Source organism: Rhamphochromis longiceps, linkage group LG23 (genome assembly GCF_057381845.1).
Source record: "Rhamphochromis longiceps isolate RC_006_pf linkage group LG23, R_longiceps_female_GT1.1, whole genome shotgun sequence".
Classification (NCBI taxonomy): domain Eukaryota; kingdom Metazoa; phylum Chordata; class Actinopteri; order Cichliformes; family Cichlidae; genus Rhamphochromis; species Rhamphochromis longiceps.
Genome location: NC_140578.1, coordinates 42,055,405 through 42,081,703, shown reverse-complemented (window position 1 = coordinate 42,081,703; position 26,299 = coordinate 42,055,405). Strand labels below are relative to the sequence as shown.

The following is a 26,299-nucleotide window of genomic DNA, read 5'->3' as shown; positions in this document are numbered from 1 at the left end:
TCCACCACATCACAAATGTGTTCTGTTGGATTGAGATCTGATGACTGTGGAGGCCATTTGAGTACAGTAAACTGGCATGTTAAGGAAACCAGTTTGAGATGATCTGAGCTCTGTCACACATCATGTGTTATGCTGCTATCAGAAAATGAGTTCAGTGTGGTCATAAAGGCACGGAAATGGTTAGCAGCAACAGCAAGGTCTGGTGTGGCATTTAAATAATACATAACAGAAATATCGTTCACCCCATTAAACTACCACTGAATTATCGGTACAAGGCAGAATGTACATGTACCTTTCCAACATACTTTCATGTTAATTGGGCCAAATCAATATTCATCAGACCAGGTAACATTTGTCCAGTTTTTTTTGTTTGTTTGTTTGTTTTTTTGAGCCTGTGCAAATTGTAGCCTCGGTGTTGCTGCTGTAGCCCATCTGCTTTGTAAATTCAGAGTTGTAAAAAACGGTTATTCAGTTGACTTCCTGTAAACTCAAATCAGTAAAATCACGTTTCTTTCCCATTTTGATCATGAGATCAAAATGCCCATGTCTAGGCATGTACACAATCAGCTAATCACATGAGTTGCTGCAATACACTTGAGTGGTGTCTGAACTGACTGCTAGAAAGCCTACGACTCAGTGCCCCACATATGGATACTTGTAAAGGCTAATAGTACACTAATAACATTTATTCAGAACTTAATGGGACTGTGGAAGACAACACTGGAGACCAGCTCCAATGCACCTACTGCTGTTCTGCATAGGCCTCAACCACATGAGCCAGCTCATCACTGAGAGTGGATCCAGTTATAGATTCAGGAGTGGAGTGACCGTGAGCTACCACCTGCAAATGGATGACATTACGTTGCATCCCAGGAGTGACTGAAACATTAACTCACTGATCTATCTAACGAGGATCTACAACGAGAACATCAGGATCTGATTTGGACTGGATAAATGTGGTCGAAGGGTTGTAAAGAGAGGAGAGGTGATCCAGACTGAATGGGTGGAGCTACCAGAAGGGAGGATAGCAGATATACAGGACATTTACAACTAAATGGGTATCCCAGAGGAAGCAATGATAAAGATGCACAAAGGTTAGCCACAGCCAAATACCTTGAAAAGGTAAGACAGGCCGTGAGAAACCAGCAGAATCCACGCCATCATTCATCAGATACTCATTTGGAATCTGGCCACCAGAGGAGATGGATGCCACTTATGTGAAGACACAAAAGCATTTCACAACACAGAGAGGTCTCCTTCTAAAGTCCAGCCTGAGGCAATAAAGAAAGAATAAGAGATGATTAGAAAGTGTCAGCATCCATAAATACATCTGAAACATCCACCTGAGATGAGCTACTCCAAGAAAGCCCGAGGCAGCTGAAGACAGATGGTGATGAAGTAAAGGAGGAGGAATTGTCATAGATGACCAAGCCCTGCATGGGATGTACCATTGGCAGATTAAGGAAGTAGGTACCAGTGGCTTAAAGTACAGCAGAGAGGCTCTGATCATGGCAGCACAAGAACAGGCCTCAGAAGAAAGATCCATCGAGTCAAAAATCTACCAGGACCCAAGCTGCAGACTGTGCAAAGGTGCCCTGAAGACTATCCTGCATAAAGTAGCAGAATGTAAGAACCATGAACACTGACACACCAAGTGGCTGGGATAGTGTACAGGATCATGTCTGCCCCATATGGACCAGAAGTCCCCAAATCCTGATGGGAGACACCCCCAAAGGTAGTTGAGAACAACGGGCTAAAGTCCTGTGGGACTTCCAGTTAAAAAAAGAGAACCGGCTACTGGTCAACCAACCAGACACAGTGATGGTTGACAAGGAGCAGAAGACCACAACTGTGATAGATGTGGCAATCTATCAGCAACATCGGGAAGAAGGAGCATGAGATAGTAGAGAAGTACCAACTGGAGCAGATGTGGAAGGTAAAGTCCAAAGTGGTCCCAGTGGTTATAGGCATTAGGAGTGGCTCTAGAGATAATCAGATTGAACTTTAGATACCCTGGAATGATGTAGGATGACTGAAAACACAAATACAATATGTTAATGTTATTAGTCTGGTATGTATGTTTACTAGGTGCAAACGCAAGCGTTTGCATTTATTTTCTATTCACAAAAAACATGTTGTTGGTTTTTTAAATATGTTCCACCCACCAGCAGGGGGCGGTACAATCATTTGGTTTGGTGCAGACATCATGCACAAACAATACATATTTAACCACCCACTTTGGTGTGGAAGGAGTTGAGTGACCCCCACAAAGACCTGACCTCAATCCCTTTACAGGGTTTTTTTGTCAGTAAATTGTAAAATCTTGTGGAAAAAACTTCCCTGAAAAGAGAAAGACTAGTATAGCAGAATATAATGCCAATATCTTTGCCATGGAAGACTGAAAATCACATATTTATTTTTACAAGGTCATTTTTGTGCTTTAATGTTTTCATTTATAATTTATTCATCAACACTGGAATCCTTCTAGTCAGCAGAGTTCATCAGTGTGTGAGAAACACTTTGACTTGGCTTTGTTGTTGGAGTGTGTGGATGATGTAACAGTGTGTGAAGAATGAGGCTGGCTTTCATTACAGTCTTGGCATTACTCGACCATGTCTCTGCTTTTTCCTATGCATCTCCCCTTTTGTCTGAACTTCTGAACTTTATGATCAGCGAGAGACATCTAAAAAAAGGCAGACGGTGCAAAGCAAGACTGTGAGAGACAGAAAATAAGTCAGACTCCAACAGGGAAGAAAAATACTGGGCTTCTTACAGACTTCACTGCTCATACTCACCAATCTATCTCCGGCTATTCGTACAGACATAATGGAAAATTGGATATGTGCTTGCTCTCCATCACTCCGCTCTGTCCACTCCGTGACCATCAACTGCTCCACCCAGTTGCCACCAACAAGCAGCCACAGAACCCCAAACGCTTTATATATAAACACAGAGATCAACATCTTCAGAGAATTACCGATCTTAGCTTTAAAGTTATAATTAGATTTTTTTCTCATAAACCCTCAGTGTTATGCTGTTTACAGTGAAAAGATATTCAGTTAATGATAATTCTGTGATTACCTGTTTATATTTCTGTCATTGTTACTGATCAAGATGACAGAAGGATTGTTGGGACAAACTGATTTTTCTTGTAAACTAAGGAGGAGCGCATTTTTTAATTTTTAAGTGTTGTGAGTCCAAACGACTGATATGCTCAACTCTCATCTCTCAATACATTACTTGTGGCACTAGTTGGGCATAGATTGTGACATATTGGTCAGTGGGTACGGAGCACAGAAAGTGCCAAAATTAGAAATAATAATCATCTCAACAGATAAATTATCAGGCCATTATGTGCACTAAAATAATTTTGTAGGCATTAACTCCAATCATTCATTTTCTTCTGCTTATCCAATTCTGGGGCGCTGGAGCAGATTCCAGCTGCCATAGGGCAACAGGCTGGGCACACCCCGGATGTGTCACTGATCTGTCGCATTAACACACGTGGCCCACTTATAATCACAAATCAAAACAACCCCACAGTGCAAACCCCACATAGAGAAAATGGTCAGACGGTGGATTTGAACCCAGGAATTTCTGGCAGTGAGGCAAAACTATGAACCACTCCTCCACTGCATTTCTTGTTGAGGTTGCCTTTGTGTTAACATACATTTGTTATGATTTATTTTCCCTGTTTGTACCTGTTGTTTCCATGTTTTCCTGTATTATTTTCCTCCATCCATATTCTTAACTGCTTATGCAGTTTATCGTGATGGGGGGATGGAACCTATCCCTCCTGGCAAAGGGCAAAAGTTCAGGTGCACAATTTATTTAATTTGTTTATGTACCAAATATATTTTCCCTCAGTATTTTCACTACCAGCTCTGACACTGTAGTTTAACATCAACAGACTTGGATAAGAAAGTCAGTGATAAAAAAGTATGACTGGATATTACAGTTTTTCTCGATTGCTAAAAAACATTTCTTGAAACTACGCCTCATATCCTCACAACAGTAAACACAAATCCATAACATCTCACTCAATTTCCCAAACATCCTATTTCCAGGTCAAAATGAAGCTCTACACCCAAAACTATTCACTCCTGCTGAAAAACCAAACTTTGCCCTCAGACATCAAACACAAGCCCTCAAAAACACACACACTACAACAGAGTTTTGCACACTGGTACAATTAATTCAAAACAATAGCTCCAAAACAAATAGGTTGCTTATGGTTCTCCCCTTCAAAACCCTTGTCACATGATAAACACAAAAGACGCAACCAATGTATGTACAGTGGCACATTGTCATTCATGTACTATACAGTACAACACACACCAGAAACATTATCCCACCTCAGCATCTTGTCTTTGGTCTGGGTCAGGCCAGAGAATCTCATCCACATCACAGGCTATATTGGCCCCAGCCAGGCAGCGGGGGTAAAATCCTCTTGCATGCCTGATCCACCCCTGGCATGCATCTACTGATATGTCTAGGCAGGCCTCTTCCATGGCCTGAAGGAGGTGAACACGGACATAAGGTTCTCGGTCATACACTTTCCACCGCCATGCCGAAAATAACTCCTCTATCGGGTTTAGAAAGGGAGAGTATGCAGGCAGAAAGATATTAGAAAACCTTGGGTTATTGGTAAACCAGTCACGAACCAGAGCAGCGCGATGGAAGCTGACGTTATCCCACACAACAACGTAGTGAGGCTGCTCTGGCTGTGCTGGTTCCCTGTAGTCCAGCTGGAACATATGTTGTCTTAAACCATCAAGAAAAGCAAGGAGAAGCATAGTGTTATAGGGTCCTAGTACGGCATGGCGGTGGAGTACCCCTCGTTGGCTGATGGCTGCGCACATAGTGACATTCCCCCCACGCTGACCAGGGACATTTACAATAGCCTGATGGCCAATTATGTTCCTCCCCCTTTTCCTTCTTTTGGTCAGGTTAAAACCTGCCTCATCCACAAAGATTATTTCATGGGGAACAGGCCGTCCTTCAATCTCAAAGATTCTCTGCAAAACACATAACACAGTAGAGTCAATCGGTACCCTGAACCACAGTTCAAGAGTGCTGAAATGGCAGCATAAACTGCCATGCTGTGATGGTACACAATACTTTATACAGTATCAAAACTCATACCTGAAAATATTCCATACGTTGGTTTTTCACTCTGTCAGAGTTTCGTTCGAAAGGGACTCGGTATGCCTGTTTCATCCGGAATTGATTCTTTCGGAGGATGCGGTCAATTGTGGAGAGGCTGATGGCATTTATGCCTCGAAAAAGATGATCATCCTCAATCACTCTCCTTTGAATCTCTTGCAGGCGGATTACATTATTTGCAATTACCATGTTTACAAGTTCCCTCTCTTGCTCCTCCGACAAAAGCCTTAACCTGCCTCCACCAGGTGGTCGTCTCTGTGTCCTACAAAAATAGAAGCACTCATTACTGTAACTGTCACACATTCATTTTACAGGAAAATAATGGAAACATACTCAAGACACATAAGTTCAGTAACTTAAACGTTACTGTACAAAGCAGTCTTACTGCAAGTACACCTACCTGTTTTCCTCCCTGAAGGTTCTGATGATGGAGGCAACAGTGAAGCGACTCAAATTTGGTTGTACTCGTTGCCCAGCCTCCCTCATAGTCATCCCATGGACAAGGACATGGTCAACTAAAGTGGCTCGAATTTCATCCGAGACTGACTGTCTTCTTGCCCTTGCTCTTCCCCTTCCTTGTCGCCGTCGTTCTCCACCTCCACCTCCTTCACCACGTCCTCCTCCTCCTCCACCTCTCCCTCCTCCTCCACCACCTTCCTGTTGTCCTAGACCACCTCCTCCTCGTCTTCCACCACGTCCTCCTCTTTCACCACGTCCTCCTCTTTCACCATGTCCTCTTCCTCCACCACGTCCTCTTCCTTTGCATCTCTTTGGATCCATTGTTTCAAACCTGAATGAGCTGACTTTGGCCCTTTTATCTATCCATCGCAGGTTCTGATTGGTGTGTGCTAAATTTTGACTCCTAGTGTTTCCACCTGGTTAATTGTGTGCTAATTGAGCTCAAGCTATGCTGACTTAAGTTAACATTATTGCATGCTAGTACTTTCTAAATGACTACATGGTGTAAGCACTGTAAAATGTAGGGATTTGTGTGTAGAGTTTTGCAGTAACAGTTCACCAAATTTGAGTCATGTGTCAAAGCAGGGAATAGTGTTTATAGTTCAGGGAAATGGGTGAGCTTTTTGAACAATAGCGTTACGGTTTTGAAATTTTAGTTTAGAGGCCTGGTTATAGTGTTTAGGCAATCGAGAAAAACTGTAATGAAGATCAGCAGTGGACAGCCTCTCGTGTCTACTGGCCATGAATGAATGCGCTCAGGCCTGTTATCAGGGTCAGCAGAGGCAGGGTTAATAGTAATTGCCTGGTAGTGACTGTGTGGTGGAGAGTGGGCACATCATTTACTCACGCAGAGATAAACTGAATGTCCTCTGCCTTTGAGCTTTTATGTCACTGCTCTCCTCGCCTGTGATGCCAACCGACCTGTGTGGATTAGTGACAGAGACAGAGGGAGCCAGAAGAGGATGATGACAGCAAGGAGGTGTGGTGACATCATAACGGTCACCAAGGAGATGAAAGGTCAGGACCCCTCTTCAACTCTGACTCAGAATAGAACATGAGTCATACCTGCATCGTTATAGAAACAGCCAATCACAAGCTGCCTGTCACATACGTTAGCAGATAGACAGCCAATAGGGAAGCATGTGCATTTAAGCAGGCTTTGAGTTTCTTTTAAGTTTGTACTGAGATGTGTTGCTGTTAGACCAACTTAAACTTTAATCACATGTAAATGTATACCTTAAAAGTAAGATTATTCACCTACTTTGAATATATTAATATTAAATGAAATGTTAAACTTTATTTGTCTCTCACTCTGCTGTTTCCAGGTGAAGTGAACACGTTGTATCCAAAAAAGATCTCTCAAATCTGCTGATCAAAGCGAGTTTTTCAGACTTTGCTAATATAATGATTGTTTACATCCATAAGCTGCAGTTTAGAAATATTTAAGTCACTGCTAAGAGATTAGCAGTGATTTGAGATAACAGTGATTTAGATTTGTAATTGATTATCAGAGGTGATCTTCTTTTTTCTTATTATCTGTCATAATTATACTGTGGTTGCTACAGTGGTTGCTAATATTAAATATGGCCAAAGTTTAAGTAAATAATGATGTCAATGTATATACAAGGAATCCTTGTGAGGCAAAACCACGGGCTTCAGGCTGCTCTAAAGGTTCAGTGTCAGCCTTTTTTTTTTCTACTCTTAGGTCACTAGGACACCAGTGAGAGGAGATATCCCCAATATGGTCATCTCATACCAGGTCATCTCAGACACAGAGCTCTGGTTGTGAACACAAAACCTCCACCCATCTGCTGTTGTTTTTTCTTTTCTTTTCTTTGTCTTTTTCATTGCCAGAGTCAATCAGGAGATTGACTCTCTCATTCCCTGCAGCTTATCTTGTTTTCAGCTTGTTTTAGACAGAGGAAATAAGGATTTTTTTTAAAAAGCACAAAGTCACATAATGGGTCAAGCTGTTTGCTTCTCTTTCACAGGAGCCAAAAACAGTCCTGCAATGGATAGTTCAACAGGCAAACATCCTCTCTTCTTGCTCATCTCTGGTGGAAATGTACTTTAGGAATTGAGACATCCTTCAAAGATGAGCACTGAAATCGATTTCAGAATCAAAGGCTGGTGGACAGAGGGCAGACGAGACATGTCGGCACAAAATAGAAAAATTAGAGCCCAATGCTTTGGTTTAAGCACTTTCATCAGGCAGACGGCTGTATTTTACTGAAAAGGTCTGAAAAACACACAATATACATTCATGGTAGGCAAAGTCGTCTGGTAAAAACAAGACCATTTAACAGGTAAAGAGACAGATTATTCTATCAAGAGGGCCAAAGCAGGGCAACTGTTTACTGTTTCTGCTTTCAATAGGAATTTTTTTAATAATTTTTTTAAGTGGTTTGAGCAATCGTTCTATCTGAAGGTCTTTCAAAGTTTTGTTATCTAACTCAAGTGTTGAGTTATCTAACTCAAGGGAAGAACCATTGTTGTGCCTAAAATATCAGACAACTTAGCAAAGAACCATTTCAAATTATATCTTTAGGCACTTTGTTACTACCAGCCCATCACAAACGTGTATCGTTTCTTCACATTTCTTTAATTAAATCTTTATGACATACAATATGACACACATAAAACGGTATTTTTGTACCAAAGCTGACTCAGAGAGTTCAGGCTTTGCTGAAGAATAAAGGTGGTCATACGTTCAAATTTGCTAGAATTATACAAAATGTTGTTGTTTTTTCTTTTCTTTTCTTTTCTTTTTCTTTTTCATTGCCAGAGTCAATCAGGAGATTATATCAAAATGGGACATGCCCTCCAGCATGGTCCAAGAATGACCGAGCCAAGATCCTGTGGGACTTCCAGATACATACAGACAAACTAGTGATGGCCAACCAACCGGACATAGCAGTGGTGGACAAGCAGAGGAAGATGGCTGTAGCGATAGATGTAGCTATATCAAATGACAGGAACAGATACCAAGGGCTGAGACAAAAGCTCAAGAAGATGTGGAGGGTGAAGGTAAGAGGACCTGAGCTTGAAAAATGAAGACGGATGAAGACCGCCCATATACAGTGGGGCAAAAAAGTATTTAGTCAGCCACCGATTGTGCAAGTTCCCCCACCTAAAATAAAAATGTTCACATTTTTATAGAAGCAAAGTAAGCCCATGTTTACCAGTGCATGGGGAAGAAAAAAAAGTTTTGCCTGTAGTGTCTAGCCTCTAGCATAATTTTACTGTTGCAGAGGTTGGAGAAAGAGCTACTTTATATAAAGTCATTTATATTTTAGACCAGTGGTTTCTAGCCTAGGGGCCAGTGTCCTCACAAGGGTCAAAAGACAAATCTAAGTAGTCTTGAGATGATTGATGGGAGAGGAAAGAACTAACCAGCACAAAGAGAGCAAAAACTTTGGAAGTAGTTGATTTCCTTTTGGACTGCACTGCATGGAATAATGTATGTTCTGTCTGTATAATTTCAAAAGTTAACAATAGCTACATTTGTAAGATTCATGTATTGGAGAAAAAAGGAAGAACATGTCATTAAACCCCTATATAGTGATATATACAGTGGGGCAAAAAAGTATTTAGTCAGCCACCGATTGTGCAAGTTCCCCCACTTAAAATGATGACAGAGGTCAGTAATTTGCACCAGAGGTACACTTCAACTGTGAGAGACAGAATGTGAAAAAAAAATCCATGAATCCACATGGTAGGATTTGTAAAGAATTTATTCGTAAATCAGGGTGGAAAATAAGTATTTGGTCAATAACAAAAATACAACTCAATACTTTGTAACATAACCTTTGTTGGCAATAACAGAGGTCAAACGTTTACTATAGGTCTTTACCAGGTTTGCACACACAGTAGCTGGTATTTTGGCCCATTCCTCCATGCAGATCTTCTCGAGAGCAGTGATGTTTTGGGGCTGTCGCCGAGCAACACGGACTTTCAACTCCCGCCACAGATTTTCTATGGGGTTGAGGTCTGGAGACTGGCTAGGCCACTCCAGGACTTTCAAATGCTTCTTACGGAGCCACTCCTTTGTTGCCCGGGCGGTGTGTTTTGGATCATTGTCATGTTGGAAGACCCAGCCTCGTTTCATCTTCAAAGTTCTCACTGATGGAAGGAGGTTTTGGCTCAAAATCTCACGATACATGGCCCCATTCATTCTGTCCTTAACACGGATCAGTCGTCCTGTCCCCTTGGCAGAAAAACAGCCCCATAGCATGATTTTTCCACCCCCATGCTTTACAGTAGGTATGGTGTTCTTGGGATGCAACTCAGTATTCTTCTTCCTCCAAACACGACGAGTTGAGTTTATACCAAAAAGTTCTACTTTGGTTTCATCTGACCACATGACATTCTCCCAATCCTCTGCTGTATCATCCATGTGCTCTCTGGCAAACTTCAGACGGGCCTGGACATGCACTGGCTTCAGCAGCGGAACACGTCTGGCACTGCGGGATTTGATTCCCTGCCGTTGTAGTGTGTTACTGATGGTGACCTTTGTTACTTTGGTCCCAGCTCTCTGCAGGTCATTCACCAGGTCCCCCCGTGTGGTTCTGGGATCTTTGCTCACCGTTCTCATGATCATTTTGACCCCACGGGATGAGATCTTGCGTGGAGCCCCAGATCGAGGGAGATTATCAGTGGTCTTGTATGTCTTCCATTTTCTGATGATTGCTCCCACAGTTGATTTTTTCACACCAAGCTGCTTGCCTATTGTAGATTCACTCTTCCCAGTCTGGTGCAGGTCTACAATACTTTTCCTGGTGTCCTTCGAAAGCTCTTTGGTCTTGGCCATGGCGGAGTTTGGAGTCTGACTGTTTGAGGCTGTGGACAGGTGTCTTTTATACAGATGATGGGTTCAAACAGGTGCCATTCATACAGGTAACGAGTGGGGGACAGAAAAGCTTCTTACAGAAGACGTTACAGGTCTGTGAGAGCCAGAGATTTTCCTTGTTTGAGGTGAGCAAATACTTATTTTCCACCCTGATTTACGAATGAATTCTTTACAAATCCTACCATGTGGATTCATGGATTTTTTTTTTTCACATTCTGTCTCTCACAGTTGAAGTGTACCTCTGGTGCAAATTACTGACCTCTGTCATCATTTTAAGTGGGGGAACTTGCACAATCGGTGGCTGACTAAATACTTTTTTGCCCCACTGTATATATATATATATATATATATATATATATATATATATATATATATATACACTCAACAAAAATATAAACGCAACACCTTTGTTACTGCTCCCATTCCCCATGGGATGGACGTAGAGACCTAAAATTCATTCCAGATACACAATATAACCATCCCTCCCAAACAGTGGTCACAAATCAGTCCAAATGTGTGGTAGTGGGCACATCTGCCATATTGAGATAATCCATCCCACCTCACAGGTGTGCCACATCAGGATGCTGATCTGACATCATGAGTAGTGCACAGGTGTACCTCAGACTGCCCACAACAAAAGGCCACCCTGGAATGTGCAGTTTTTTGCGCTATTGGGGGTCTGGGGACCCAGAACCGGTCAGTATCTGGTGTGACCACCATTTGCCTCATGCAGTGCAACACATCGTCGCATGGAGTCTATCAGATTGTCAATTGTGGCCTGTGGAATGTTGGTCCACTCCACTTCAATGGCTGTGCGAGGTTGTTGGATATTCGTGGGAACTGGTACACGCTGTCGTATACGCCGGTCAAGCACATCCCGAACATGCTCAATGGGTGACATGTCCGGTGAGTATGCTGGCCATGCAAGAACTGGGACATTCTCAGCTGCCATCTGCCCTGAACAATGTGAACCATGATTCATCCGTGAAGCGCACACCTCTCCAACGTGCCAGACGCCATCAAATGTGAGCATTTGCCCACACAAGTCTGTTACGGCGACGAGCTGGAGTCAGGTCAAGACCCCGATGAGGACGACGGGCATGCAGTTGAGCGTCCCTGAGACGGTTTCTGACAGTTTGTGCAGAAATTGTTTGGTTGTGCAAACCAATTGTTCCAGCAGCTGTCTGGGTGGCTGGTCTCAGACGATCTTGGAGGTGAACCTGCTGGATGTGGAGGTCCTGGGCTGGTGTGGTTACACGAGGTCTGCGGTTGTGAGGCCGGTTGGATGTGCTGCCATATTCTCTGAAACGCCTGTGGAGACGGCTTATGGTTGAGAAATGAACATTCAATGCACGGGCGACAGATCTGGTTGACATTCCTGCTGTCAGCATGCCAATTGCACGCTCCCTCATTGCTTGTGGCATCTGTGGCATTTTGCTGTGAGACAAAACTGCACATTCCAGGGTGGCCTTTTGTTGTGGGCAGTCTGAGGTACACCTGTGCACTACTCATGATGTCAGATCAGCATCCTGATGTGGCACACCTGTGAGGTGGGATGGATTATCTCAATATAGCAGATGTGCCCACTACCACACATTTGGACTGATTTGTGACCACTGTTTGGGAGGGATGGTTATATTGTGTATCTGGGATGAATTTTAGGTCTCTACGTCCATCCCATGGGGAATGGGAGCAGTAACAAAGGTGTTGCGTTTATATTTTTGTTGAGTGTATATATACACTCTTGCAAAAATATCTACATTGTGCAGTTTTAATCAACTTATTGTCTTCTTCTTTGGCCCATTGCTCCATTATTACTGCAACAAGAGCATTAAAACTCCACCTGTGGTCAAAACCTCCCACAATATAGCTTCAATTGTTAAATTGGTATTTGTAGGTTTAAAAGGGCCCTGCTCGAGTAAACGAAAGGTCACCACAGTTATATAACACCAGTGTGTGTGTGTGAGAGAGAAAAACAGAGACACCTTGTACCTTGGGGTGGGACACCATCCGTAAAGTGATATGTGGAAGGAGAAAAGAAGAATGAGAAGGGATAAGGAAGGGGAGCAGAGAGGGAAGAAATGATAGCTAAGGAAAAAAGCAGGAAAAAAGGAAAACCAGAGTCAGGTGAAAGAAGCCTGGAGAGTAAGAGATCATTACATAACAAACTATTGTTTGAAATGGAACATAAAACAAACACAGAAATACCTGATGATAATCAGTGTGGTCCATTCTGAAGAGCACATGTCTCTTAACCTCCACCACACCCTTTGCAATGACCTCAATATGAACAATACATCACGTTTAAACACTGTCCTAAATCTGTGCTGATAATCCTCAGGGCCCCATGAAGTTCTGGTGAGTTATCATTTTCATGAAGGACAAATCCTCATTTGGGTTCAAAAACAATCCAAACAACACTGGAAATGTACTAAATTGCTGACCTGTTATATTCAGCTTTCGCTTTCTATCAATTATAAAGGCTGATGCGTATAAGGCAGTAGTCACTGCGTGGATAGGGGCCAAATCTGACTTGAGGTCTGGGGAGTGTACCCTCAAAAAACATTGTATTGTATTATAGTGCTCTGTTTGTTTGCAGTTTCAATGGCAGATTTTGTTTCAGATTGGTATGGGATTTTTGAATGCTGCAGTCTTAAATATGATCAATCTATCAAATTAATGGGCTGCATACCACAGGTCTTTAAACGTGTCAGTATTCCATTCCAGTGATCCATTACTTAGAAAAACATCACTTGACCCAGTTGTTTTAGGTAATTATAGGTCAATCTCCAAATTTCCTTTAATCTCAAAAAGTCTTAAGAGAGTCAGAAGAGGGATGGTTTATTTGAAGAGTTTCAGCTGGAATTCAGAGCACATCACAGTTCAGAAACAGCTTTAGTGAAGGTTACAAATGATCTTCTTATGGCCCCTGGCTGTGGACTCATCTATGTGCTTGTCCTGCTTGACCTCAGCACAGCACTCAGTACTGTTGACCATAACAGTTTATTAAAGACATTAGAGCATGCTGTAGAAATTGAAGGTATTTAACAGACTTATGACACGCTACGGTTAATTATGGCGTTCCACAGGGTTCTGTGCCGGGACCAATTCTATTTACGCTATACATGCTTCCCTTAGGCAGTATCAATAGAAGGCATAGTATACATTTTCACTGCTATGCAGATGATACCCAGCTTTATCTAACCATTAAGCCAGATAACACACATCAATTAGTTAAACTGCAAGAATTTCTTAAAGACATAAAGACTTGTTAACCTCTAATTTTCTGCTTCTAAATTCAGATAAAACTGAGGTTATTGTACTCAGGCCTAAAAGTCTTAGAACCATGGTGTGTAACCCAATGCTTACTCTGGATGACATTACTTTGGCCCTCAGTAATACTGTGGGGAATCTTGGAGTCGTTTATGACCAGGATATGTCCTTCAATGCACATATTAAACAAACGTGTAGCACTGCTTTCTTGCATTTGGACAATACCTCTAAAATTAGAAACATCCTGTCACAGAGAGATGCTAAAAACTAGTTCATGCATTTATGGGCTACTGAAATTTATTATTATAAGGTTGTCCTAAAAACAACCATCACAATCCATACAATAGCTGTAGAGACATCACACACAAAAACACTTTCACTAACGTCGGTCGGCTTTATTGTTATGCCAATTTAAAAGGCGTTTTGAGATATTTTTAGGTGAATCTAAATCATGGATGACCAAGCAGTCCATAGGGCATTTAACCATAACAACTACTACTACTACTACTGGTACTAATCCTACAAAACAGATGACATGCTGGGTTCACTTACAGTTTTTTCTGATTACTTAAGCCCTTTTTTTGCAACTATTGGCTAATTTTGCAAAACTCTTCACACAAATAAGAAAACCTGTCACCCAATCATCAAAACATTGTAGTTCTCTTGCAAAAGCAAACACAGCTGGATTACAGTTTTTTCTGAATGCTTAAACCCTAACTGTGATTCCTGTAGCACAATCTCTAAAACTATTCAGACTTATAGCAAAACCACTCACTGAGTTTGCAAAACTAAAAGCACAAAAACTGCTTTGCACTCAGTTTGCAATTTTGTAACACACACTTTGCAAAACTGTAGGCACAATTCACTGCACAACACTCAATTACCAAATTTCCAGCACACTCCTAGCAAAAGTATACACATGTATGGCTATCATTAACACTAATTTGCCAACTGTCTGGCACACTTTCACATGTCAAAACTTTCTTAGATAATTCGTTCACTTTGCAATCAGCCTAAGCACTATAATACAGGTAAGCTGTGTGTGCGGAGTACAATGGAGCGAGCAGAAAGAGTGAGAAGTAGAGGAGGCCGAGGAAGAGGACGTGGAGGTGAAGAAGTAGGATGAAGAGGACGACAAGGACAAGGAGGAGCAAGAGGAAGACGAGGAGGGGGGAGAGGAAGATGAGGAGGGGGGAGAGGAAGGGTAGGAAGAGTAAGAAATAGAATTGCTGATGACATCAGAGCTACAATAGTGGACCATGTCATCAACCGTGGAATGACCCTGAGGGTAGCTGGCCAACGGGTCCAGCCTAACTCGAGCCGCTACACTGTAGCAAGTACCATAAGGACATCTTGAAATGAGAATCGGTTAGTACAGTCACTTTGCACAAAGATTTGTAGCACTGCCATATGCCAATGAGAAACACACCAATACCATTGATGTAAAAATACTGAAATTGTTACTTTACAGAATTGCTAGATGACCAGATGCTGGGGGCAGAGGAAGCATGTTCACTGCAGACCAAGTAACCCATATAGTCATTATGGCGATTGCAAATAATCCTATACTTGGAAATAAACACTTGTGTTTGTTTTGATGTGTTTGAATAAACACCAGTACTTGAAGTTTGGATCCCTCTATGCTTATGGATCTATGACAGAAGTATGAGCTCAAACTGACATAGCCTACCTTGTGCACAGAGAAAGCAAAAGCCAGATGTGTTTTGTATTCATACCATCAGTGTGTAGTTGGCGCATTGTGTGCTTAGTAGATGATGGCTTGTGTGTACTGTTTGATATGGAAACACCATTTTTACGAAGGTGTGAAGAGTTAATCTAGCTGTGTTCGCTTTTGCAAGAGAACTACAATGTTTTGATGATTGGGTGACAGGTTTTCTTATTTGTGTGAAGAGTTTTGCAAAATTAGCCAATAGTTACAAAAAATGTGCTTAAGCAATCAGAAAAAACTGTAACTCTTCACACCTTTGTAAAAATGGTGTTTCCGTATCAAACAGTACACACAAGCCATCATCTACTAAGCACACAATGCGCCAACTGCACACTGATGGTATGAATACAAAACACATCTGGCGTTTGCTTTCCCTGTGCACAAGGTAGGCTATGTCAGTTTGAGCTCATACTTCTGTCATAGATCCATAAGCATAGAGGGATCCAAACTTCAAGTACTGGTGTTTATTCAAACACATCAAAACAAACACAAGTGTTTATTTCCAAGTATAGGATTATTTGCAATTGCCATAATGACTATATGGGTTACGTGGTCTGCAGTGAACATGCTTCCTCTGCCCCCTCCTCGTCTTCCTCTTGCTCCTCCTTGTCCTTGTCGTCCTCTTCATCCTACTTCTTCACCTCCACGTCCTCTTCCTCGGCCTCCTCTACTTCTCACTCTTTCTGCTCCCTCCATTGTACTCCGCACACACAGCGTACCTGTATTATAGTGCTTGGGCTGATTGCAAAGTGAACGAATTATCTAAGAAAGTTTTCACATGTGAAAGTGTGCCAGACAGTTGGCAAATTAGTGTTAATGATAGCCATACATGTGTATACTTTTGCCAGGAGTGTGTTGGAAATGTGGAAATTGAGTGTTGTGCAGTGAATTGTGCCTACAGTTTTGCAAAGTGTGTGTTACGAAATTGCAAACTGAGTGCAAAGCAGTTTTTGTGCTTTTGGTTTTGCAAACTCAGTGAGTGGTTTTGCTATAAGTCTGAATAGTTTTAGGAATTGTGCTACAGGAATCACAGTTTGGGTTTAGGCATTCGGAAAAAACTGTAAAATCTAGCCAGATCGTGGGACAGGTCGGAGTTGCAGCACACACACATTGTGCACCTCTGAAACAATGAACAGGGTTTCTCTTGCCATGCTGTATTTCAATCTGTGTCTTAGAGGAGAAACAATCTGGGACAGAATGAGAGGGATGAAATGAGACAGGCGAGCCTGAGCAATCATGGTGGAGTGAAGAGAAATATCTGTTTCATTCCCACTTTGTGTGTGTGTGTGTGTGTGTGTGTGTGTGTGTGTGTGTGTGTGTGTGTGTGTGTGTGTGTGTGTGTGTGTGTGTGTGTGTGTGTGTGTGTGATAGCCGCAGGGAGTATCTTGAGGTGTCAAAACAGTCTTTATAGTCACTTGTCTTTTTCCCAGTTTCATCTCCACAAAAATACACATTCTGAAAGATAGGCCTGAATCTCTGCATGTATTTCATGCTCAAAGATGTCTGCAGGTGGATCATATACTGTGTGTGCTGTTTGTTTATTGATACTGAAGCTGCGTATATTCACAGAACTTTCATGGATCTTAAAATAAGTGCATAATAACTCAGTTAGATGTAAATTGGGTAATATTACAGATTCTATTTAGTGAAAAGGATTTCACTTACTCTAGCTGGCCCTCTGGATCAGCCTGTTCAGTCTCTTCCTGTCCCCAGCAGAGATGCTGCCACCCCAGCAGACCACACTGTAAAATATAGCTGAGGCCACCACAAAATCATAGCAGATCGTCAGGAGTGGGCCCTTCACTCCAAAAGACCTGGGTCTCCGCAGCAGGTACAGCTTGCTCTGCCCTTTTCTGTAGCAGGCATCTGAATTATGAGTCCAGTCCAATTTATTGTTCAGATAAACAGGTACCTGTAGCTGTCCACAGCCTCAGTGTCCATACCTTGAATGTTTAGTGGTTGCAGTGGAGGATGTTTGTGCCTGCGGAAGTCTACCACCAGCTCCTTGGTTTTACTAGTGTTGATCTGGAGGTAGTTCTGCTGGCACCAGTCCACAAAGTCATGGGTAAGTTCTCTGTACTCCTTGTCGTCCCCATCAGTGATGAGGCCGACTATTGCAGAGTCACCAGAGAACTATATATATATATATGTATATATATGTATATATATATATTAGAGATGGACCGATCCGATATTACGTATCGGTATCGGTCCGATACTGACCTAAATTACTGGATCGGATATCGGAGAAAAATAAAAAATGTAATCCGATCCATTAAATATCACGAAAGCACCTCACAAAACTTGCAACACGCCGTAACTCACCTCAGAACGTTAGCACGTCGGAGCAGTATGCATCACGTGATAGAGCGGCTGTGGCATGCAGGACCTGTCGATGGTCTGGATAGCATTTGGAGCTTCGCTAGCAACCCGGCATTTCATCTCCGACAAAGTTATCCCGAGAGAAGTAAAGCAAGTGTGTAAGTCCATCTCTGAATGTTTGTAAAGCATTCCTGCGTTAAGCTTAACAAACGATATATGGAGCGACTGCCTCTTCTTGCTGCTACTTCAATCATGAAACTGCTTAACGATCAGCTGATCGGCTTTTCTGTCGCTAGTCCGTGTCTCTAGTTTGCTTTTGGCTCACTTTGCACCAGAAAGAGGAAACCAGCGGCTGAACAACAGCAGCACGTTTAAGCTTGATCAGCTGTTGTTAGAATGTATTTAATATTACTTTCTACTCGAGGATCTTTTTCTACGTAGCTGACGCTGGTAACTGTTAGTAGTTTTGTTTTTTGTTTTGTGTATTTTATGTTCAATATAGGTATTTGTTGTGCCTGAAAATGAATAAATAAATGAATGAATGAATGAATGAAACTGTGCAGGGGCGGATCTAGCAAAGTTTAGCCAGGGGGGCTGATAGGGCATTAACAGGGAAAAGGGGGCACAAAGACATACTTTTCTTTCTTATTCTCATTTAAAATGTCTAGCTTTTAATAAATAATTATCTGACACCCAAAGTTTTAATTTGATGTAAAATGAATAGAAGTCAATTACTGTATATAGTAACTATTAAGTCTAATATATATACCCTAGTAAGCTATAGTACTTTTTCCTTTGGGAAGGTACCATCTGTGCAGTCTGCAATTTTGTTGAAGAAAGATGTTGAATCTATTTAATATTTCTTGAAAAATAATTGATTTCTGTGCATTTTTTTTCACACTGCATCAAATTAAGGTTGATTACGTCGATTAAGCATCATGAGGTGGAGCGTGAGGGGTGGTTCCCTATTTTTTATTTATTTATTTTTGTTGTTGCTGGGAGTTGGAACCCTATTAGTTAGGTTGCTTAATATTTATGCTAAGTACTCTTTAAAATACCAGAATAGGGAGGATGGTGTAGGTTTAAGTTTATTAGATTGATCAGTATTGCTGAACTATGAAATATTTTTTTTTGCATACAGGTATAACAGAATAGCTTTAGTGTAGTTGTTGTTTTAAACTTGAGTATGAACTTATACAAAATGCAGCAAGATATTTAAAAAACAGTTTTGTTGATTAAAAAACACTATATCGGATTCATATCGGTATCGGCAGATATCCAAATTTATGATATCGGTATCGGTATCGGACATAAAAAAGTGGTATCGTGCCATCTCTAATATATATATATATATATATATATATATATATATATATATATATATATATATATATATATATATATATATATGTATATGTGTATATATATGTATGTATGTATGTATGTATGTATGTGTATATATATACATATATATATATATATATATATATATATATATATATATATATATATATATATATATATATATATATATATATATATCTCATCAGCAACATCAGGAAGAAGGAACACGAGAAGCTCGAGAAATACCAAAGCCTCAGAGAAGAGCTCGAGAGGATGTGGAGGGTGAAGGTAATGGTGGTCCCCGTGGTAATCGGAGCACTAGGTGCGGTGACTCCCAAGCTAGGCGAGTGGCTCCAGCAGATCCCGGGAATAACATCGGAGATCTCTGTCCAGAAGAGCGCAGTCCTGGGAACAGCTAAGATACTGCGCAGGACCCTCAAGCTCCCAGGACCCGAGCTTGAAGGATAAACCGCCCACAGGGGCGTGCTGGGTGTTGTTTTATATATATATATATATATATATATATATATATATATATATATATATATATATATATATATATATATATATATATATATATATATATATATATTGTGTGTGTGTGTGTACTTAATTACTGTGGTGTAGTATGTATGGCAACTGAGGAGGTCTTTATCAGTAGTAAAACTTTCACATTTTCTGCAGCCATCCAGTGGGCCAGATTGGAGTCTGTGTTGGGCCACTTCTGGACCCCAGACCTTATGTTTGACACCCCAGATCTAAAGCCCTAAATGGGTCGCGTAGTCTTCTTCTTTTCTTCCTTTTTGTTAATGAGCGAATAACAGACTACAACTTTGTTTTGTGGGCGCGTTCTTTTTTTTTTTTGGACGTCACGTGGGCGGGGCTTCTCTGAATATTCATCAGCGAGTGGCTGAGGCGGCGCACGCGAGGAGAGAGCTGGAAGAAGCGCCGACGTCTCAGCGACACGCAACTGGAGGAGGATGTGAAAATTTGACATTTGTCAGCGCTGAACAGTGAGAGAGAGAGAGAGCAGCAGCAGCTGGAGTCACACACAGGCGGCGCGAGGCCGTGTGAAAACAAACTGCCCGCTTTTTAATGGTCTGACTTAAAGACGCGCACAGCTGTCCATCCGTCCGGTGAGCTGCAGACAGACGCAGGCAGTCATGATGGACTCTATCTTAGACAGTTTAACAGCGGAGAAACTCTATCCGTCCGGAGGGACCAACCTGTTGGACCTGGAGGAACTCAGCGACGGAGATTTTCTCACTAATGTGGTGAGGCTTTTTTTTTTATTACATTTTTATCACCGCAAACTCTTAGTGCTCTTTCTCTTTCTATCTTTTTTTTTCTTGCCATCTACGTTAAAATCAAACGCACCTACACTGCCTGTTCCGCCCGGAGCCGGACCTCAGGAGGGCGGTGTAGCTGTTAGATCCTGACAGACATCCGGGGCTCGTAACCTGTGCTCATAACCCCATGTGTGTACGTGTGTAGGGGTGTGTGTGTGTGTGTTTAATTGTGTAAACTAATGTGTTTACGAGATCGGGAACACACACAGGCTGGGGTGTTACTGGTTAACTTGCGTGTGTGTGTGTTCAGCTGGCAGATGTTGCAGCATTCACCAGCACACCTGACTATTAATTTAGTTTGTGTGAGTGTGTCAGTGTACTAGCTCTTTCACTACAATCTCAAGTGTTTTTATTTCATTAAATCTGAATCATTTTATAAAGAAAAAAGAAAATAGTCTTTAATCCCTCCTTTATTGTAATCTACCTAATTATTGTATTTATCTCTTGATGGCTTCATCCGATTTCCAATCTGTCTTTTTATGCAACCTTGTGGAGTCATCAGTGATAACCCTAACCCCAATTCTGTGCTATCACTATATTTTTTACTTGTATTGTTATTTTATTTATTTAATTTTTTGGCAATCTTTCTGATTTAAAAAAAAAAAAACCCAAACAAACATTTTTTGCTTCTCAGAAACATGGGGTTAGGATTGGGGCTGGTCATCATCACTCATGGCGACTTAAACCCCCGCACACCTGCGAGTCCAACGGCACCTGTTTCCCTCGGTGCTCTGAGCACATCCCCATCCTTGCAGAGACACCTCGTCTGTCACTATTACAAACAACAGGATGTGGCTGTGTAGAATCATGGTTGTTCATCAGTAGCACCAACAGTAGATTTCTTGATATAGCAAAAGTGCTGCAACAGCAAGCCAGGATTTGATAAAGAATCAAGGGTTCAAATTGCTCCATGAATAGTGAGTCATTGTTATGTGGAGATTGTCTGTTTAACGCTGGCAGCCGAGCTCGTGTTTCTGGTTCTGCACTTTTTTTTTTAGCCACACTGTTGAATGTAAACACAGTCAGAGTTAATAGTGATGAGAGGATCGATAAAAGCCTGTGAGCATGGCGGGACGCGTTCATCCTCGCCAAGTACAGTGAATGTGCGCCGTGCTCCAGAGAGTTCCTGCACCCTTCTCTTTAGGGACTTAATTGCTGCAAACCACAGAGGGCAGACTCTGTTAAGAGCAGCATCTTTTGTCTTTGTTTCCCTTCATTCGCTCACTCTTTTTCCACTTTGTGTCATCCCCACTTTTCTTTTTTTAAACGCCACAGGTTTTTTAGGCAGACCTCTATTCTAGTCGGTGAGTCAGCCGAGCAGTCTGCTCGTGGTTTAAAACCCCACAACACTGTTCTAAATAAAGTAGTCCACTCTGCTGTGAAGCCACTAGGCTGGGCTGCACCACAGAGGACATGGGAAAGGATGGCTGATTAACTGAAATTTCAGTCTCTCTCAAGTCTGCAGCATGAGCTGAGAGTTCTGCATGCCGTTGGTTCATTTTTCCTTTTATTTATTTATTTTTTTTCAGGTGTATATAACTCTATTACTTTTCTGTAATAAATGAGTTCTTATTTAAACCCACAGTAATGTGCTTTTTTTGTTGTTGTTGTTTTTTTTTTTTTGCTTTCCTACTAACCATAGTAGGAAATTGCATATTTACTCCTTTTTGGCTCCATTTTAGTCTCAACCAACTTAGTTGCAGTTAACAAGTCTTTCATGTTACTTGTTGTCTTTTTATTCTCATTTAAAATAAAAATTACAATTCTTCTATGTTTATGTACAGAATTGTTTGAGATTGTGGTTTGTGCAGAGATGAGCAGAGAACTCTGTTTATATATATATATATATATATATATATATATATATATATATATATATATATATATATATATATATATATATATATATATATATATATATTTAAGTGGCATTTATTACCACAATGGACAAGTTTTTAATAATGTGTTAAAAGCTGGAAGGCTCACTGCTTGGATGCAGGGAGACCTCAGCTCTTTGGTTTTTAATAGGCTGTGCACTGTGGTCCAGTCCAGCAGGGGTTTAAACATTTTTTGTTCTGCTTTTTATTTACCTTTTTACAGTATATAGCTTTTCATAGCCAGTGGGTACAAGAAATAGGTGTGGGCAGCAAGACAAAACAAAAATCAATTGTCAGCTAATGGGACAATTTACTGCAAATTACTGCCCGTGAAATGAATTTGCCGGGCCTGACAAAGAGCAGAGTGCGACCAAATATGAGCACAGATGTGGAGTTTTATTGATTTATCATTTTGAACTCATATAATGCGATCGTGACGCAAGCAAATTCCTCAAATTTCCAAACATAAGGTGTTTGTACAAGAAACCCTCCTCAGCTCTTCGTCTGATGACTACTGAATAATAACAAGAAAGAAAAATTAAGACACACGTAAGCATTAAGCGCGAATCACTTTAAAAACACAAGAGGCACGGTTAAACGGGAGTGTCCTTCGGCTACTGTTAAACCTTTACAGATGCTTTGATCATGCGTAGAGAGCACCAAATTACCACCTGCCAGCAACTCATAAATGTTCTCCTTAATCCTAAAGGAAATGAGATTGGAGGCACAGCTAATTATTTTCTCAGAATGGATTAATGTGCCTTTTATTTTATTTCGTAGTCATATGACCCACAGCTACATAACGCAGGGGTAACGAAGTTGTAACTATGGCAACAACAATGCAGCCTGTTAACAACTTCAAGTATGAATAAAGAGAAGTAAAGCCATTGAAGTTTTTTTTTTTTTTTACTATGTCTGCTTAATAAAATAAAAATGATTGATTAATTTTTAAAATCTTTTGCTTATAAATTGTTCAAAAGGCAAGATGAAAAATTTCTAGTATACATCCTGGTTAATCCACTAACCCTAAACTCAAATGTATCCAGATTACTCTCACACATGTCAACAGAAGAAACAAGTGCTCACTTTGACGATGCTGTTTAACTTTATCACTTAAAATATTACAAAACTAAAATGAGTAATGGATAAACTGACATAGAAATCACTATATACACTACATGTGTGTGTGTGTATATATATATATATATATATATATATATATATATATATATATATATATATATATATATATATATATTATTAGTATGACATGCTGTTTTTTCAAGTTGAAAATCACACAAATTGAGCTCAAGCAGTAACACTGTTAAATATTTAGGCTGTAAAGCTTCTTTCTGCTCTAGTCTTTTCACCTTCCTCTCCATCCACACTCAATTCTTTTTTATTATTTATTTTATTTTATTCTATTCTACTCTCCATTCAGACCCTGTACTCCAGCTTTAAAAGGACACGCCCAACTTATTTGCGTACTGGCTGCCCATTGGCCGCTCAGCTGCCAGAAGGAATGTGTGCAGGCATGCAGCAAAGTGTGTGTGTTTGTGTGAGAAGAGAAGGAAAAATACTCTTCTGCTGTTTTATTGAGAACTATAGCTCATTTCATGTCTGTCTCACAGACAGACACACACACACACACACACACACACACACACACACACACACACACACACACACACACACACACACACACACACACACACACACACACAATAACCACAGCTCCCTTTTCTCTTGCTCACAAATGTAGTTCAAGTGAGGCCAAATCCAGCCAACCCACTGCAGCCACACATCACCACATGAAGCCAAATACAGTAGAGAACATTACCATTTTCTTATCTGCGGCAGCCAGCGTTACAGGATAATGACATGATGTTTCCAGGTCTCTCAAAAATGCAGTTTCATTTTACACACAAAAAAAAGGTCTAGGGCAGTCATTCAGTATTTTACTGAATTTTAAAACCTGTTTGAAAACTCTACCAGTGCAGTGAAGGATAATTTCACCTGTTTCGTGATAAAGATGGAAGAAATTCCTTTAATCTAGGAAATATCTCCTACAGACTGGAGCAACCAGGAATTTTTTGGTATTTCTTTTTTCTTTTTTTTTTAAGCATGCAAAATAATCCCTGCTTTTATGTAAGGGAAAAAAAATCAAGGCTTAAATCAGAGAAAGCTAAACATAGACTAGACACATGAAACACACGTGCGGCTCATATAACTCATTTATAGGAAACACTTTAAGCAAATGCATCAGGAAGAAATTTATTTCTTCACTTTGTCTGGATTTTTTTCTTATTTTTTTGAAGGCATAAGTCATGCGCATGGTCGGGTATGAGAACCAGATTTATTTCACTGTGGGATTCATTATAATGGACCTTAGTCCTGCAGGGTTTTGGACCTAAAACTGTCCAGGTTACTGCCAGCAATTATGTGAGCGTTTGAGCTAATGCTAACAACCGTTGCTGAGGCAGTGGCACAGAAGTGCATAATCAGAGAGGAGGTCTGCGTAATACAGGGAGTGCAGAATTATTAGGCAAGTTGTATTTTTGAGGAATAATTTTATTATTGAACAACAACCATGTTCTCAATGAATCCAAAAAACTCATTGATATCAAAGCTGAATGTTTGTGGAAGTAGTTTTTAGTTTGTTTTTAGTTTTAGCTATTTTAGGGGGATATCTGTGTGTGCAGGTGACTATTACTGTGCATAATTATTAGGCAACTTAACAAAAAACAAATATATACCCATTTCAATTATTTATTTTTACCAGTGAAACCAATATAACATCTCCACATTCACAAATATACATTTCTGACATTCAAAAACAAAACAAAAACAAATCAGCGACCAATATAGCCACCTTTCTTTGCAAGGACACTCAAAAGCCTGCCATCCATGGATTCTGTCAGTGTTTTGATCTGTTCACCATCAACATTGTGTGCAGCAGCAATCACAGCCTCCCAGACACTGTTCAGAGAGGTGTACTGTTTTCCCTCCTTGTAAATCTCACATTTGATGATGGACCACAGGTTCTCAATGGGGTTCAGATCAGGTGAACAAGGTGGCCATGTCATTAGTTTTTCTTCTTTTATACCCTTTCCTGCCAGCCACGCTGTGGAGTACTTGGACGCGTGTGATGGAGCATTGTCCTGCATGAAAATCATGTTTTTCTTGAAGGATGCAGACTTCTTCCTGTACCACTGCTTGAAGAAGGTGTCTTCCAGAAACTGGCAGTAGGACTGGGAGTTGAGCTTGACTCCATCCTCAACCCGAAAAGGCCCCACAAGCTCATCTTTGATGATACCAGCCCAAACCAGTACTCCACCTCCACCTTGCTGGCGTCTGAGTCGGACTGGAGCTCTCTGCCCTTTACCAATCCAGCCACGGGCCCATCCATCTGGCCCATCAAGACTCACTCTCATTTCATCAGTCCATAAAACCTTAGAAAAATCGGTCTTGAGATATTTCTTGGCCCAGTCTTGACGTTTCAGCTTGTGTGTCTTGTTCAGTGGTGGTCGTCTTTCAGCCTTTCTTACCTTGGCCATGTCTCTGAGTATTGCACACCTTGTGCTTTTGGGCACTCCAGTGATGTTGCAGCTCTGAAATATGGCCAAACTGGTGGCAAGTGGCATCTTGGCAGCTGCACGCTTGACTTTTCCCAGTTCATGGGCAGTTATTTTGCGCCTTGGTTTTTCCACACGCTTCTTGCGACCCTTTTGACTATTTTGAATGAAACGCTTGATTGTTCGATGATCACGCTTCAGAAGCTTTGCAATTTTGAGACTGCTGCATCCCTCTGCAAGATATCTCACTATTTTTGACTTTTCTGAGCCTGTCAAGTCCTTCTTTTGACCCGTTTTGCCAAAGGAAAGGACGTTGCCTAATAATTATGCACACCTGATATAGGGTGTTGATGTCA

At 41.0% G+C, this 26,299-nt stretch overlaps 1 protein-coding gene across 2 annotated transcripts in view; it reads left to right on the top strand.

Annotated features, from left to right (window-relative positions):
* Window positions 1-20,063: 20,063 nt before the first annotated feature.
* Window positions 20,064-26,299, top strand: part of creb3l1 (cAMP responsive element binding protein 3-like 1) — a 41,506-nt gene continuing 35,270 nt past the window's right edge. For both annotated transcript variants that reach the window (XM_085397329.1, XM_085397328.1), the window contains exon 1: window positions 20,064-20,416. In XM_085397329.1, coding sequence (XP_085253455.1) covers window positions 20,306-20,416 — 111 coding nt within the window. In that variant the 5' untranslated portion in view covers window positions 20,064-20,305. The remainder of the gene's footprint in view (window positions 20,417-26,299) is intronic.